Source organism: Lycium barbarum, chromosome 7 (assembly GCF_019175385.1).
Source record: "Lycium barbarum isolate Lr01 chromosome 7, ASM1917538v2, whole genome shotgun sequence".
Lineage (NCBI taxonomy): Eukaryota > Viridiplantae > Streptophyta > Magnoliopsida > Solanales > Solanaceae > Lycium > Lycium barbarum.
In genome coordinates, this window is record NC_083343.1 from 130,600,371 (window position 1) to 130,619,344 (window position 18,974).

At 33.6% G+C, this 18,974-nt stretch overlaps 1 protein-coding gene and 1 long non-coding RNA gene across 2 annotated transcripts; both read left to right on the top strand.

Moving 5' to 3' along the window:
• Window positions 1-8,468: 8,468 nt before the first annotated feature.
• On the top strand, window positions 8,469-9,299 carry LOC132602664 (uncharacterized). The gene is made up of 2 exons (XR_009567859.1): window positions 8,469-8,649; window positions 8,739-9,299. It is a non-coding gene; the product is annotated as an uncharacterized LOC132602664 (long non-coding RNA).
• A 7,645-nt stretch (window positions 9,300-16,944) lies between these two features.
• On the top strand, window positions 16,945-17,496 carry LOC132602665 (fruit-specific protein-like). The gene is made up of 2 exons (XM_060315462.1): window positions 16,945-17,098; window positions 17,175-17,496. The coding sequence occupies exons 1-2, from the start codon at window positions 17,032-17,034 to the stop codon at window positions 17,390-17,392; spliced, it is 285 nt and encodes a 94-aa protein (XP_060171445.1). The 5' UTR covers window positions 16,945-17,031; the 3' UTR covers window positions 17,393-17,496.
• Window positions 17,497-18,974: the final 1,478 nt, after the last annotated feature.

The following is an 18,974-nucleotide window of genomic DNA, read 5'->3' on the forward strand; positions in this document are numbered from 1 at the left end:
AATTCAAAAGCATCTATCGTCCAAGCAGTTTCACTTTGATCCCATATTTCCAGTGGCTTACTGGCATTTGCTGTCGCAAACTTCTACTGCAGACACTTTCCAATTCTTAATTATTAAACTATGTCCATTTACTTCTCCCAACTTATTGCCTGCATTTTTTTTTCATAAAAAATAAAACGAAAGAGTTAGATACAGAACAATTATCTTAATATACAGAGCAGTTATCTTAATATCCTAACACATTTTTATAGAAATGAAGTAATGGAAACACAATTTCCAAGCTAGATCCGTCATTTACTTCCCACGAAATCATTCACTTCTCTCAACTCTTCCATTTACATACACTTGCACTCTTTTGCAGTTTCTTCTTTATCATGAAAGCTAATAAAACAAGAAATATTTTATGAAGATATATACCAGCTACGATTAAAAAAAAGGGATCAGTATAGAGCTTAATATGAATTTATACCCGAAAGTTTTGAACATACATCTTGTGCCTTTGGGAACTTGTCCAGGCTGTTGGGAATAAAATAGACCCGCAAAAATAATATTCACGGAATTAGTGATAAACGCAGAACACTAAGTTATGGTTAAGTCAGCAAGAATAAAATAAAGCAATAATGACACCGAGATTTTACGTGGAAACCCTTCTGAATAAGGGAAAAACCATAGCCAAGAAGAGCAATTGATATCACTATAGCAAGGAATTTTACGCTGTGTAGTAATGAGTACAAATACTCCTAGGACCACTACACCCTCAAAAGAAATAACACTCTTTTGATTTTCCTAACTCACTAAAATATCGCTCATTCTATTTAGCTTCACAGACTATTTTCTTACACAGTCTATAGCATACCTCACTCTGCTATCACTCAGATGTATTGTCTGAGATTTTTTTTTTGGTGTGTATGTAAACTGAATGAGAGCTCTCTATTTATAGGGATGGAGTGAGCCAATTTTCTTCTTGGCATTAAATTTGGCTGGTGCCAAATTTCCACACTAAAGATTTCATTTGAAATCCTTGCCTACATTTCTGACTTTGCCATGGACAAGGATGATGTTTTCTTCCTCAAAATATGGGCTGGACCCCACAAATCTCCCCCTTCAGTCTCATTCACTTGAAGGAGGGTACACTGGCTTCTAGTTTGAGTGCATGCCGACAAGTTCTTTGTACAGTTCGAACTTGTATCTCTACCACCTTAGTCAGTATATTTGTAGGATTTTCACTCGTGTGAATCTTCTTGACTTGGAACAATTCGTTCTCTACCTGATCACGAATCCAATGATATCTAACGTCGATGTGTTTTTTTCTCGCATGGTACATGGAGTTCTTGCTCAAGTCTATTGCACTCTGACTGTCACAATAGACAACATATTCCATTTGCTGCAATCCAAGTTCTTTAAGGAATCTCTAGAGCCATATCATCTCTTTGCCAGCTTCAGTAGCCGCAATATACTCTGCTTCTGTTGTAGACAGTGCAACACACTTCTGCAACTTCGACTGCCATGACATAGCTCCCCCTAAAAAAGTTAACAAATATCCAATAGTGGATTTTCTGTTATCAAGGTCATCTGCCATATCAGAATCTGTATAGCCCTTCAATATTGGATTTGATCCTCCAAAACACAAGCATTCATCTGAGCTTCCTCTTACATACCTGAGAATCCACTTCATAGCTTCCCAGTGCTCTTTCCCTGGATTTTTGAGAAATCTACTAACAATACCGACTGCATGAGCAATATTTGGTCGAGTACATACGATTGCATACATCAAACTTCCAATGGCAGAGGAATAAGGAATCTTGGCCATTCTCTCTTTTTTCCTCCGTTGTTGTAGGACACATCTCTTTGCTCAATTTCAGATGACCAGGAAGAGGTGTGCTAACCCACTTAGCACTCTTCATATTGAAGCGCTCCAATACACGTTCTATGTACTTTTTCTGTGACAAATAAAGCTTCCTTTCATCTCTTGAACGAGTAATTCTCATGCCCAAAATCTGCTTAGCATGACCCAAGTCTTTCATTGCAAAAGACTTACTCAATTGTTTCTTCAACTCGTCAATCTTGGAAGCATTCCTGCCTACAATCAACATATCATCCACATATAGCAAGAGGATGACAAAGTCATCATCAGAAAATTTTTGTGCAAACACACAGTGATCTGAAGAAGTCTTCTTATAGCCTTGCTCCCCCATAACAGATTCGAACTTCTTATACCACTGTCTGGGAGCTTACTTCAATCTATATAGACTCTTTTTAAGTTTTCATATAAGATTTTCTTTGCCTTTTGCCTTGAAGCCCTCAGGTTGTTCCATATAAATCTCCTCTTCTAAGTCACCGTGAAGAAAAGCAGTTTTCACATCCATCTGCTCAATCTCCAAATCAAGACTAGCAGTCAAACGAAGTATTGTCCGAATGAAGTACATTTTCACGACAGGAGAAACTATTTCGTCAAAGTCAATACCTTTCCTTTGACCAAATCCCTTAACAGCCAATTTAACTTTGTATCTGGGCTTCAAGCTGTGTTCCTCGGCTTTAACTTTGAACACCCACTTGTTCTTCAAAGCTCTCATGCCCTTAGGCAATTTCACCAACTCATAAGTATGGTTTTCATGTAGAGATTTCATCTCATCTTGCATGGCTTCAATCCATTGATCCTTGTGCTCATCCAACACTTGGTCTTTAGTCTTTAGTCTTCAAGACGTAGACCCAAAGTTTCCTTGAGCAATCATCAATAAAAGTAGCAAAGTAAAGTGTATCACCAAAGTCCTTGTCTTCATTGGACCACATAAATCTAATGCACCAACTCAAGCAACTCTGTCTTTCTTGAAGGAGGATGAGACTTGAAAGAAACTCTATTTTGTTTTTCAGTCAAGCAGTGCTCACACTTTTCTAATTTAGCACTTTCGAAATTTGACAATAATTTCTTTTTGGCCAGAACATTTAGTCCTTTCTCGCTAATATGGCTAAGCCTCTTATGCCATAATGTTGAAGAGTTGTTGCTGTTGACACCTAATTTTGGCTCGACTTGCTTAAAATTAACGTTTTGGGGGGCCCTGATTCGTTAAAGAGCACGAAATACATTTTTTACACATTTTTATATTTTTTCAACAATTTATTGATGATTATCATTATTTTGGGAATTTTATCAATTTATTGTCATTTTTTCAAGAATCATTATTTTGCACATGTATAGCACAATACTACCATTTTCGTGCAATTAATAATTGTTTCTTAATTTTATAGCAATACATTTTCATATCTTGCACATTAATATTTATATTTTATACTTACGTTATTATTTATACATGTATTAATTAATTATTATTTTAATACAGTCCGACAATGTAGAGAAAATTGGAGCAATTAATTTTTAAAAGCGGAGCAAGAATTCGATCAAGTAAAGGTCTTATCACTTTTTTTAAAAAAAAAAAGTTGATTGAGGTGATGTGTTGGGGAGAAAGGGGTATGGCTTCATTATTTTTTGGACAAAAAAAAAGAAGTGTTTGTTTATGTTATAAGAAAAGGGTGGGGTTAATTTAATTATTGGAGACACACACATCACACTTGAACACTCAGATTTTTTCCTCTCTTCTAAAACCTAAAACATTTTTTCCTCTCTCTCTCCTCACTCCTCTCACTTCACGCCGCCACCACCCAAAACCTCCATCTCTATCATTGTCACTTTCATTTTTTTTTAAAAACCAGATCTCCCTCTAGACCAACACCACCGCCCTTTGCTTCTCTCACCACTGCCAGCCCACCGCCGACGCACCACAGCTCCGATGAGCTCCACCACGAAGAAACCGCACAACCACCGCGCCACCACTCCTTTATCTTCCTCACCATACCTCAACAGACGCCACCACCACTGCTTGCGCTGCTCTTCCCTCTCTCTAATGCCATCGCCAGCGGCTTGTTGTTTTGCTTGGATGTTATTTTGTATTTTTTACAGATCTGGCCGGAGTTAACTTTTCCGGCGTTTTGCCGTTGAAACGACGCCATCGAATGTCGTTGTTGGATCGATGACCGCTTCCTGCCCCTCTCCTTATTTTTGACGCTTTCGCAGAACATGCCGGAGTTTCTCCGGTGATCTCCATTAATGCCGACGACCAGCCCCTTTTCTCCTTTGTTGCTCTAATGAACACTGTCCCCACTCGTTTCTTTATTTTATTTTTTTTGATGTTTTATGCTTTTCAGGTGACTAACAAGGATTCTAACACCATTAAAATATGGTATTTGTATGTTGTACTAATTCTATGTATAGGATTCTGTAATATATATCGAGAGAAGAGTTAAAAAATACATGCACGGAGTAAACGGAAAGTAACAAACTTTTAAACCCCATAAGGCGAGCAAGTCCCTCAAATGGTGGATTTCCATATGCTTTTCTTCCTATTTTAAACATGTACAGGAAACATCCTTACAAGTCAAAATAGCAGACATCTTTTCTTTAATACAATAATAATGATATCTCTCTCACGTGTAACAATAGTAAATATGTTGAGCTTTTGTAGGTGATGGTGGAAATTTAGTCCTGCTTTCTATGCACTTGGTTGACTCATCCTTAGACCTAATGTAATACTAACCAGGTCCAATTTGTATATTTTAACTTGTAATTAATTTTCAAGTCTTTTATAATAATTATTGCTAAGAGCTTAAGATATATATATACATGGCCGATGAAGAAATTTCCGTCGATTTCCAAGGCCTTCCACGTACAAAGACGGATTTTTATTTTAAGTTTATTCATTATTTTTAATTCATCCGATAATTATTTATTTTCTTACTAACATTTTTTATTAAGTCTCATGCAGGTATCTGAAGTTATTTTTTGGAAGATGACACTCAAAAGAAGTTCAAATAGCTTCTTAAATTCTTTGTTTATATTTTTTTTTTTTACATTCTTAAATTATGCAAGCATAAAATATAGTGAAACTTTACTTTTTAGGGTGTAGGTGATTTAAATTTTATGTGTTTTAGATAAATTAATATTAGACAGTTATTATTTTTGTAGTTAATATTCTTATAGTTATCATGTTTCGCTAGAGTTTTAATTTAGTAGCTTAGCACACTTAAGTAAATAAATAGGGTAATTTGCCTTAATATTTAGGTTTTAAAATGTACTCTCATAATTAATTGACTAGGTGTACATACTTAGCTAGTTAAATTAGTTAACACACCTTGCGTGCAGAATAATTTCATGTTCATTCCTTATACTCTTTTCACATACCCAAGCTTCTAAGTTGCACATAACCTTTTTTTTTAAATAATTATTATATCACATATGTATAAAATACGTATTGCATGATTATTTATGTGAATAGTCATATTAGTTATTCTTTAGTCTAAATTCTATTAATTTTTTGTAAATAATAATCAAGTCTTTTTACACATTCCTCGTATAGTTAAATTGGTCCAGCCGGTAACCACATTTGTGGATTCTGAAGGATGCCTAACACCTTCCCTTCGGAATAATTTGAACCCTTACCTAGAATCTCACTTATTTTCGTAGATCATGTTAAGCTGCATATATTAATAGTTTATAGGTACCCTAGTATACCTTAAATGCTAGGTGGCGACTCTGTACATAATTAATTATTTTCAGAACTCCATAAGTTGTGCTTTGTTTAGCCTCTGGTAAAAATGAGGTGCAACAGTTGCTCTCAACTGCATTCACCATATCAACACAGGTAGAGGCCGTAGTTCAGTATACACCACGATGTTTTTTGCCACGAGCCACAATCATGCAACCTTTAGTAAGCTTCCAATTTCCAGCACCATTGGTACTGACATATCCCTTATCAGCCAAAACACCAACAAAGATCACGTGCAAACGAACATCGGGTGCATGCTTTACATTGTTTAAAACTAGTTTAATTTCAATACTAGTTTCCAGACAAATCGTTCCAACACCAGCCACCCTAGATACAGTCGCATTACCCATACTCAAAGTTCCAAAGCCACCCAGAGTATAGGATGAGAAAAATTCCTTCCTTGATGTCACATGAGATGCAGCACCACTGTCCACAACCCAGCTTGACTCATCACAAGCAATATTTATCAGGTCCGCATCAAGGACAGTAACAAGATCTTTTGTAGTGACGGTGGCCATACGATTGTCAATTTCTTTCTTTTCCTCCTTGTCTCTATTCTCCTTTTTCAAAATAGGGCAGAACTTCTTTGTGTGCCTTTTTTTCCCGCAATGATAGCACTCAATATCTTTAAGTCTTCTTCTGGATTTGCTTCGATTATGTTCTCTATTTTGAAAACCATGATTCTTGTCTCTCTCTCTAAAGCTAGTCACCAAGACATTTGATGAGGAGTAACCTTGAGATTTTCTTCTCATCTCTTCATTTAAAAAACTGGTTTTGGCAAGATCCATAGAGATCACACCATCCGGAGCATAATTTGATAATGAAGTTCTAATAATTTCCCAAGAATCTGGTAGGGAACCAAGTAGGAACAAGCCTTGATTTTCTTCATCAAAATTAATGCCCATAGCAGATAACTGATTCATAATCCCCTTAAAAATATTCAGATGATCTGTCATTTTGGAACCATCGTGGTATTTTAAACCCAACAGCTGCTTTATCAAAAACATTTTGTTGTTTCAAGTTTTCCGAGCATAAAAACTTTCAAGATGCTCCCATAGGGTCCGAGCATGTGTCTTCCCAGAAATATGGTTCTACATATTATCATCAATCCACTGTCTAATAAAGTCGCAAACCTGCCTGTGTAACAAATTCCACTCTTCATCTGATTTATTATCAGGCTTTTTAGTGGAAAAGACAGGTTGATGAAAATTCTTGACATAGAGCTAATCTTCCATTTTGCCCTTCCAAATGACATAATTTACGCCACTCAAAGTAACCATTCTACTAGTGTTGTCTTCCATCGTTTATCACAAATATAAATACTATTTATTAGGAGACCAAAGTAATTCTTTTCTGATGTGGAAGTTCAGATTATGCTGCAACCACAGAGCATACTCAGACAGAACCTTGGCTCTGATACCACTTGTTGAGAATAAAATAGACCCGCAAAAATAATATTCATGGTATTAGTGATAAATGCGGAACACTAAGTTATGGTTAAGTCAGTAAGAATAAAATGAAGCAATAATGACACCAAGATTTTACGTGGAAACCCATCTGAATAAGGGAAAAACCACAACCAAGAAGAACAACTGATATCACTATAGCAAGGAATTTTACACTATGTAGTAACGAGTACAAATACTCCTAGGACCACTACAGCCTTAAAAGAAACAACACTCTTTTGATTTTCCCACCTCATTAAAATATCGCTCACACTCTGTTTTTCTTCACATACTATTTTCATACACAGTCTATGGTATACCTCACTCTGCTATCACTCAGATGTATTGTCTGAGATTATTTTTTTGGTGTGTATGTAAACTGAATGAGAGCTCCCTATTTATAGGGATGGAGTGAGCCAATTTTCTTCTTGGCATTAAATTTGGCTGGTGCCAAATTTCCACACTAACGATTTCATTTGAAATCCTTGCCCACATTTCTGACTTTGCCATGGACAAGGAAGATGGTTTCTTCCTCAACATATGGGCTGGAACCCACACAAGCATCATTATTTCTTCTTCTTCTGTAATGCATTTGACCTCTCAACTTCTTCACCTTCTCATAATGATTTTGTATTCTAATTCTTCAACTATCCAAGAAAGGCAATTTGGATTTCGAGAAGAAAGCATGAAATATGCTATGGAGAATCCAATAAACAGTCCACAACCATATCCCATAAGAACCACTTTCCAACTGTGCTCACTTAGAAATGTCGAATCTCTTTCTTCATCGGCCGACACAATTGTTGTGTTGTTTGTATCTGGTATCCAGTTATTTCCACAACTTCTTGAAATTGGGAATCCACGTAATCCATCATTACCTTCGTATGAATTGTTCTCAAACGTATTAAATTGAATTCCTTGAGGGATGCTTGATAATGTCCAAATCCACTCCTCAAAGAGAAAATGTACACGGTCGTATGCAATATAATTACCCAACTATGAGTCGGGGTCGAATCCCACAAGGAGCAATATACTAGGCGATCAAGCAAGTAAGGAATTTCACTTTCTACACTAAGCCAAACACTTGATAATATTTTGGTTTTGAGAAAATTATATATAACTGAAGTTGGAAATTTTAAAGTCATTTTTATCCTTATCCTCCCAAGATTTCATGATAATGAACTTTAAAGTCAATCATTAAAATAAAATATATCAAAGAAAAACCGCCGTTAAAATAATGAATTTTATGTCTGTTTATACCCAAGTGCCAAAGCTCTTTCCACTACTTTGCTGATTCAACTAACAATTGGGGCCAACAACAAGGGCTACTAATACTATATTTGTATAAAACATTTAGGTTACTCAATAATATAAGTGAGTCATCTTTGGATATGTATGCATTTTTAGCAGCCAGGAGAGTGAGAGAGTGAACATATAATATGGGACACTAGCAGTGAATAATATATGTTTCATGAGAGATATTTTTATATTTAAACAATTTGAAAGCCTATATATATGTGACCTTACATCAAGCAAGAAAATACACTCTGTTAACATGGCTAACAAGCTCTCTTTCTTCTTTTGCATTCTCCTTGTTTCACTGGCTGGTAAGTCATTCTTAGTAACTTCTCTTTGTAAAATATAATTATGTATCAGTATTGTATGTACTAATAATTTGATTAATCATGTTATGCAGTTGATTCATTTTGGTCCTCAAACACTCAAGTGATGGCTCTGCGAGATCTACCTTTATTAGAAGAAGCTGTACAAGTGATTAAGCAGGTTGTCCTCCCAGATCTTCTAAAATATTATAAAGGATGTAACAAACCTTGCAATTCTCATGCAGATTGCAATTACAAAGGTGGACCGTGTACACAATGTCGGCTCAAATATGGCAAGCGATCCAAGTTTACCACATGCCAAATTTGGAAAAATTGACCGATCCATTTGAATGTCGTATGAAAAAAGTAGTGTTTTCTATAATCTTATCTGTATTTCCTTTCTTTTTTGGTTTCTCATTGAATAAAGAAGTAGTTCTTAGTTAGTTTTACATTTCTGTTCGTTTCTTGATTGGATTCACGTCAAATAGTGAAAACTGTTTTGCCTAGTAAAGGCTGTTTTTTTTTTCTTAAAAATTTTCCGCCGTAGATGGCGTCTCCCTTGTATTGATAAATACATAGAGTACAGCAAAGAGGCAAGGCGAGCTTAGCTACCAGTAAAAGCTGTGGTGCAGCGAATGAGGCTGCTCCTTCCTTAACTAGATGTCTCGATTTCGAACCCTGAGTATGAAAAAATCCTTGTTAGGAAGCGCTTCCCTCGAATTAATAAATCCTAAGTGACACGAATCTGAATTAATCGAGCTCGAATCTGGATACCGAACATCGAATGAAAAAAAAAAAGTGACTCGAAAAAAAAGAATGAGGACAGACGATGAAGATGGACATATGTATATTAAGATCAATTTTATCATTGTAAAGAATTCTGTTCTTAATTATACGATTACCTTAATATAGAAGGGGCCTATGTACGTGGTAATAGACATTTGCAGACTCATGCTGCTAAATATTTTCATACCTTCGTTATGAACTTGATCATCTCAAAATTGCAGAAATATGTACCCAATGCATGATTATAAAATTTTTAGAAATATAATTTTAACACAATTATTGGTGATTAAAATAAAAAAAATCCCCAGTAATTCATACTGAACTTCACATGCCACGTTTCACTCACTGGTATCATCATGATCACCAGCTTCAGCACAAGTTAAATTTTCACATCCTTATCCTTACAAGTTACGAGATATCATTATTTGTTACTTATAACATTTAAAATTAATTCTTCTTTGGACGTGCCTCCTCATGAGTAAAGCCGCAATTAAAATAAAACCCAGCGATGAAAAAATAAAAGCCGCCAATAAAGTAACGTATGTTATGACACTAATCAATAGAATATTGTGCTATACTTTTGAATCAAACATTAATTCTTAATCACTAGTTCATTTTTACTTGTTCACTTTAAAATTTTCATCTTATTTAAGAAATAATAAATGAAGTAAATAATTTACTAATATACTCATATTAATTGGTGCATATTTTTATCGAATTAAAAAAATGATTTGAAGTGAGTAGTTAATACTATGAGTAAAAAAAAAAAAAAAATTGTCTTATCTTGATATGATAAAAGTGACAAGTAAAAGTGAAAATCTATTTTGAAAATACTGAACAAGTAAAAATGAACGGAGGAAGTATTTCTTAATAATAAAAGTGAGCCATCCTTTGGATGGTTTATATAGCAGCAGCCAGAGAGAGAGTGCATGGGACACTAGCAGTGGATATATATATAAAAGATTTAAAAGAATATTTTTTTATATTTAAACAATTTAAAAGCCCTATATATGTTGCCTTTCATCAACCAAGAAAATGAACTCACACAATTAGTTCTTCAAACTCTGTAAACATGGCCAACGAGTTCTTATTTTGTGTTCTCCTTATCACACTCACTGGTCTGTGACTTCTATAATATCCATTAGTCTTTTCATAAAATATATTCCATTCATTTCAATTTATGTTTTTTATTTTAATTTTTAAAAATATTTTATATTTAGTGGAGTAACTTTTTAATGTCAAAATCTCACCTAGCATGTGATAGCAATATATATATATATATATATATATATATATATATATATATATATATATATATATATATATATATATATATATATATATATATTGTACACATATTTAATTTTAGATTGCATGATTCAAAAAAATTCTTTATTTTCTTAAAATCTGTGTCCGACCAAACTAATAAAATACACAAGTTGAAATGGAAGGAGTAATTATGTATATCTCTACTTAGTATATAATTTGTAATAATTTGATTGATCATGTTATGTTATGTTATGTTATGTTATGTTATGCAGTTAATTTATTTTGGTCCTCAAACACTCAAGTGATGGCTCTGCGAGACCTACCTTTATCAGAAGAAGTACAAGTGATTGAGCAGGTTGTACAACTCCGAGGAGGAAAGCGTTGTTTCTCCACTTGCTATTCTCATGCAGAATGCGCTAAGCCGTGTCAGGCAAGACCTCATTATGACCCTGAAAGGAAATGCTTTAAGCCAAAGTGATCCATTTATTCAATCTCATATCATAAAATGTCTTCTATATGTATTTTATTTTCTTCCTGCATCTTCTGAGCTTTGTGTCGTTTATAAAAGAACTAGTTGGTGATGACCCTTGTCGTTATATATGGCCCCAATGTTATAAAGTTGGAATGATGATATAATGGTTGTATTTGCTTTAATGTGAAAGTGCCTAAGTCTTTTTTATTGAAAACTCAGCTTTGATACCTCCTAAAGTGGGCAGAATAGGAGAAGAAGAACTAGTGTCAAAGCTCCCTAAGGTCATATCTCGTTTCACGAGCATGGGGATGAGATGAAACTTCATGCAATAGTGAAGGAAGTCGAGAGAAAGAGTTAGGAACAGACGGCGCCTCATTTGGAGTTCGAATCATTGAGAAAAGCCAAGTGTGATTCTCGGGCAGAATCATGTCTAGTGCTAAACTTGGGCTTTTCTTTTTAAAGCATATATAAAGGGGGCACAGGTGTCTCAGCTCAACCAGCCTCCCCCGTGCGTGCCACCATCAAGCAGCACCAAGTGAGCAACCTTGAGGACCAACCTCAAAGGCCTGCCTAGGCATCCCCAAAGGGTTCTAGGTACCCATACGAGTTACGCAACTCTATGGGCGGCGCTCAGCCACAGGCCAGCGTTGGGCGCCCAACGAGGGCCGGAGGCTTGACGTATGGACCGACCATGCCCTGCGGGCTATCCTTGGGAATGAGAAAGCCCTCCGCGCCGATTGAACACTCGAGGAACCAAGAAGAAGAGAGGATTTTTAGTGTGTTATTTGACAAGAGACATCTGAACCTGTATATATAGGTATACAACAACTAACAGACAAAATCAGAATCGCCTATTAACATTCGGAAAATAAAGATTGCCATTAAGCTTTTAATTTTTAATAATGAACGAAAATAAAGGCTGTCATTAGTTTAATCTTGAGTAATGAGTTTTGACCGACTTCTAATTCTGGGGGATGAAGGGTTCTACCTCACGTATATCTCATGCGCAGAGAGGATGGCAAATTGATATTTTTCATGTGTGCGAAATCACTTCTTTTTTCTAGCTGTTTACAAGCCGAATAATGCACACCTCAATATAAGGAGAAAGAAAGTTCTTTCCGCAATCTCTTTCACATAAGATAAGGATGAATACAAGAAAATATTTTGACTTTGCATAATTAAAACAAGGAGAACAACGGCAAATAAGAGAATAACTCCAACGTCATCTGCTCAGTTAAATAACTAATAGTCATCACTCCAAAATTTTAACATGAGACGTTTTGGGGCACCTACAAAAAACAAGTTCACGCCAATCAATTAAAAGAAGTTAGAAATTGTAAAAGAGCGCCAAAACTGAATCCATTTTGCTTTGTTTTCACATTGGAAGAAAAATATTGTAAAGGAGAATTGTAGTACTTTCAGCTGAATATCAATAGAGCAAGACGTAAAATATATAGGACAATCAGTATTCACATGGAGAATTCGGCAATCACAATGGAATGAGTACTATGATTGGTGATTAAAAATAGAAATACGTGGAGTATTACGCTAGAAGATATATATATATATATATATATATATATATATATATATACGCACTAAAATTGTAAAAGATATTTAGTAAAAGATAGAGTAGTAATAACACGTTTGAACTAATATTTTTTTAATGATAACAATACTAAATATTGAACACATTAAGCTTAAAGTCAATCTTCTTAATTAGGTTCATCCACCCCCTTCTTTCTAATTAAACAAAAGCATCCGTATTAGGAGGGGAAGAAAAAGTGCCTCCACAATAAACCGCCACTAAAAATAGAACTTGTCGATGAAAAGAAAAGACGCCGTTAAAATAATGTATTTTATGACTGACTCTACGTACGTAAGTTCCTAAGTGAAGCTCTTCCAATTCAACTATGATACGGGGCATAGGGAGAATATTAGCTACGAGTTCAGACAAATTCAATAATTTTTATTTAAATTTTATATTTATATTAAAAAATTTATTAAATATATATAAATATCTTGAATATAAATTTAATAATTCAGACGAGTTATCCAGAATCCATAAATTTTCAATTTTGAGTACTCCGGCTCTGCTTTAATGGAGCTGACAACTTGTGCTATACTATAGTCGGTCCTTCACTTGAGCAACTAGTGTGCTATAATCAATAGAATATTGTGCTATATATTTATACCAAACATTAATAAAAGTGAGTCATCTTTTGGATGCTTTATATAGTAGCAGCCAGAGAGAGAATGCAAATGGGACACTAGCAATGGATAATAAAGATTTAAAGAAGATATTTTTGTATTCAAACGATTTTAAAAACCTATATATGTAGCCTTTCATCAATCAATTATGAATATGAACTCACAGTATCAGCAACTCCAAACTTAACATGGCAAAGAAGTGTGCATCGCACAAGCTCTCTTTCGTTTTTTGTGTTCTCCTTATGACTTTGGCTGGTAAGTGATTTCATTCATTTTTATCAATATTAAAGCATCAATTGGTGTTTGGTCAAATTTTTAAAAGCAGAAGCTAACTTTTTAACTTTTAAAATCAGTTTATGCTACTATTCAAGAGTCCTTATTTTATTTCTTAAGGGGTCGTTTGGTGCATGGTATAAGCTAAGATATCCCAGCACTAATTTTTTGTATCATGTTTGGTAGAAGGTATAAATTTAGCGGGGATAAATTTATACCTTCTACCGAACAAAGTATAAAATGAAGCACAATCGATGGGATATCCACCTTATCCCACTAACCTTGGGATTATTTTATCCCGGAATAATTTAGTCCGCGTAGCTTAGCTTGGCTAAACACATCATCTGTCTAAACTTTGATACACACTTTTAACTTCTCAGAAACTTGGCCAACATAGTATGTCTCTTTGTAAAGTACTACTATTTCTTATGTAGGGATCGTTACATAAATAACCAGTCGGATTAAATTTACTGTTTACTTTTCCTAACCGATATTATACATAGATTATATACTGACTATACACGATTATACACATAATATACATATATTATATATATCTGCTCTTAATATAATGGATTGGATGGGTGATTAGTTAAATTAATTCCATTATCATTATATTTATATTATGTATCTCTACTTATATTAAATTAATTTGATTGATCTTATGTTATGTTATGCCGTTGATCCATTTTGGTCCTCAAACACTCAAGTGATTGCTCTACGAGGCATCCCTGTAGAAGTACAAGCGATTGAGCAGATTGTACTCCCAAATCTTGCCAATAAAAAAGGATGTTACAAACTTTGTTCATCTGATGCAAATTGCAATGATAGAGGCTCAGAGTGTAGGCAATGTCGAACGGCTCATAATCATTTTGATATTACAATGAGATGCTATCAAAGGATTTAATTTTAATCTCGTATAATAATTAAAAGTGTTTTCTATGGTCTCATTTTTTTGTTCTGAATAAATATATGTAATATTAAAACTCCTAAGCCTGTTATAGTGTAAGGTGTTGTTATTTTCTCATTGAGTATGTTATTTAATTTTCATTATTTATCTTACTGATGTCACAAAGCTCGAAATAATTCTTTATTGTTTATGCTTCCAGATCATCATGGTCACCGGCCAGTATCATTAGCTTTATTTTGATATCATTTATTTTATTTCTCCGAGTTGAGGGTATTCATTGATTGCAAAGGCAATTACACGATTGAACATACTAACAATTAAAATGAACTTTCAATAATATCACAAAACAAGCCAATTCATCAATTTATACGATTTATATCATCATACACCAATTTATAAGAAAAAATAGGGGAAATTGGAGCAAAGGAAGATAGATGGCCTATAACACATGAATACAAGGCTCCAACTCATACGTTCATACACATATCACATTGTACACAAATGAGTTTGAATTCTACGTGCCGATGGTATAAAAATATTTTGACATAATTAAGTTATTTATAAGATAATTATAAGTAAATTTTTAGAAGAAACGTTAATTGATAATCTAGTAAGAAGTGATCCAATCTGCAATCGTGAAGGTAAAATGTTTACGAATATGTAAAATATATTAACAATGTCAATTTATATAACTTAACCAATTCGTGATGGTGTATATTATATACAATCAATACCTCACTTATTAAGTAATTACAGATAAGTAAATCTTTTGATAAACATTAAGTGATAATTTGATAAAAATAATAACTAACATATTATCGCGGGTTAACATTCCCAGATAGTATAAAAAAATTTTGAGATAATTTTAGAGATCTCCCAGCCTCCAGGTTTAGCTTCATAACTCTAACCTCCCTTATGGTTTATGATATAACGTTTACCTCCCGTATTTTTTTTTAGCAATACTTTTAACTTATTTATTATTAATATACAGTTTTATAATCTGACCAATTTGCATTTTCTAATATAATTTTAATTTTATAAACAAGGAGGTTCAAATTAAGCAAAAACCTAAATCGGTAGAAATCAATTAGCAGCTTCTCAACATAATAATCTGTTGTAAATTTACTACTCCTATCCGTTATCAACTGCCTTTTATTCAACAAGAACACATAACATCATCAAATTAGAATCAAATAAAAACACTACAATTTAATTAGGCATGAGTATTGGACAAATTAATCTGTTTGAGCAAAGCACTTGAAATCTCCAGTTGCCTGCAATGAAGGTATAATTTCTAAATGTTTTAACTCCAACATTAATATGAAGAGTAATCTTTATGAATACTTGGAATAAAACCGGGTGATGATTGGAAATTCTCTAAATGTTGTTCTATTTCTCAGTCAATTAAATAAAAATACTGGAAATTCATTCCATTAGTTCGATTATGAGTTCCTATAGCAATCTTAAGTTAATATTATAATAATAATTAGGTTTACAAACCAATAATTATAGATGTTTAAAATAAATTTCTTAAATAATATATATACTTAGTTTAAGCAAAAATCATTGAGTCTCACGTGAACACATAACCAGACTTTTAGATCCGCCGCCCAATTCGATCTTTTGCGATCCCAATCATAAGTACATGTGTACCAGCAATAAAAATATATGATCAATGGGATTTATAGATAGGGTTGTGTCTCAGTGATGAATACATAATGGCAATGGATACACAAATAAATAAACAGGGAAGATGACAATAGCTTTCACCAAAAATAGAACTGTTCTTGTAACAATTGTTCATTGCTAAGATGTTTATTAAATTAATTCAATAAAAAAAAGAGTAAATTAGCCAGAATATAAATCTTATATAGTAATAAAATGTTTAAAAGTATTGTTACAAATAATACCAAGGAAGGTAAGTGTAATATTTTTCAATCATGAGGATAATTAATTTTATGAAGCTAAACGTGAGGAAAGGTTTCTGAAATTATCACAAACTTTTTACAATGTCAGTGTATATAACTGAAGTTGAAAATTTTAAAGTCATTTTTATCCTTATCCTCCCAAGATTTCATGATAATGAACTTTAAAGTCAATCCTATTTGCAGCCTGTCATTAAAATAAAACATATCAAAGATAAATCGTCGTTAAAATAATGAATTTTATGTCTGTTTATAACCAAGTGCCAAAGCTCTTTCCACTACTTTGCTGATTCAATATTTCAACTAACAACTGGGGCCAACAGAAGGGCTACTAATACTATATTCGTATAAAACATTTAGGTTACTCAGTAATATAAGTGAGTCATCTTTGGATATGTATGCATTTTTAGCAGCCAGGAGAGAGAGAGTGAACATATAATATGGGACACTAGCAGTGAATAATATATGTTTCATGAGAGATATTTTTATATTTAAACAATTTGAAAGCCATATATATATGTGACCTTACATCAAGCAAGAAAATGCACTCTGTTAACATGGCTAACAAGCTCTCTTTCTTCTTTTGCATTCTCCTTGTTTCACTGGCTGGTAAGTAATTCTTAGTAAAATATAATTATGTATCTGTATTATATGTACTAATAATTTGATTAATCATGTCATGCAGTTGATTCTTTTTGGTCCTCAAACACTCAAGTGATGGCTTTGCGAGATCTACCTTTATTAGAAGAAGCTGTACAAGTAATTGAGCAGATTGTACTTCGAGATGTGCGTTGTTTCGACCGTTGCAAGACTAATGCAGATTGCAAAAATGTAATAGGCCCGAGAAAGTGTACGAATTGTCGTAAGGGTTATACGTCTGTGAAAAAGTGCTACGCTAATTGACCAATTTTGTGTGTTAACTTGTAAGACTAAGAATATAATTAAGTGACTTTATCGTTCTGAATCCTACTTCATATAAAAGAAAGCAACTAAGTTTATGTGCTTCAGTTATCAGTTTCATGGTCGTTTGTTTGACATTTGTGCTCAAGGATGTGATGATAGTTGTATATCACAATAAATCAGTTCTTTGGTTGTAAAAGCAATTTACTGCAGCTTCAATACAAACTTTCAGCAATGGACTTAAAATGCCATTTATGAAACTTATTTTTTCTATTTTTACTGGTGAAGTCATTTTTTTTATTTTAAGAAATTTGTTTTCCTAGAGAAAAAACTTGAAGGAATTAAAAAGTATTTTCTAAAAAATATTTTCCTCCTTATCAAACACTCCCTAGTCCCTAGTTCTTAGTTAGTTTTCCACTCCTTTTATTTATAGGATTGCACAATGTTCATAACATGAGCAAAAGACAAAAAATAATCATGATAAATCTACTTGTTTAAAATTTATTTATACCTCAAAATGGGTTTCAAGACAAACCTTGTGTCACGAGTCATAACTCCAAATTTCCTCAATATTACGGAAAATCCACGTCGAGGCCGATCTTAATTTTATATCAACATTTTGATCAACGGAACTCACGAACAAATAGGATCAATAATATTGTGCTGAAATTGTTTTCTCAAAAGATTCCAACTCACGATAAATGGAACAACAAATCAATTCTCTTGTCAGAGATATTCAATAAATGGAACAAAAAAACAATTCTCTTGTTAGAGATTTTTCTCTCTTGGTTTGGCGTAGTACTCGCACTTTCAACAAAGTGTTTTTCTCATATTGAAAATTTTCTATGAAACTTTTCCATCACTGTTTACATGGAATTACCTTAGAATATTTTTCCTGTTTAGATAAAGTAATAATTTACTTGGACTAAAAATTTGATTTCATAGTTAAAGTTAAGCTACCCGTTATTCTCCTATTCGAAATAAGAGATCCCATTAATTCTACATGAGTTTGATTGCCGTGTACAGCAACAAGTCCTTCATGGACTTCAGCGACGACCGCAGCTCCACCACACATCCACCTCATACTAACATCACGAATCCACCGCATGGCCACCATTCTACCATTAGTTTATTGGGTATGCTCATATTGGTTGCTGAAGAAAAAAAAAAAAGACATTACATATAAGGTGTGATACTTTTAATGGTGTGAGATCCTACCAAAAAAATCATGCAAATTTTATCCCAAACGAATAATATCATACCATATTAAAAATATTTGTGATTTGTTAATTATAAACCAATAACTGCTATTAGATTCAATGGTTCGGCAATGAAAATGATGGAGTGATGATGTGGGATTCGAATTAGCGTCTTTGGCCTCTACGGACTAGTTAATTACTTTTACCTTTTTGGTGGCTATAATATTTGGTTGATGTGGTGATGCACAGTTAATCTTTAAATAAGTCCGTGCAGTGATAGTCATGTGAAATTTAGTTTGAAGAACAAATTATTGTGTGCGAACAAAATCCGCGTTACCTTTGGGTTGTTAAGTTTGCGACACTGAATATACCAGGACTTTTTAGAC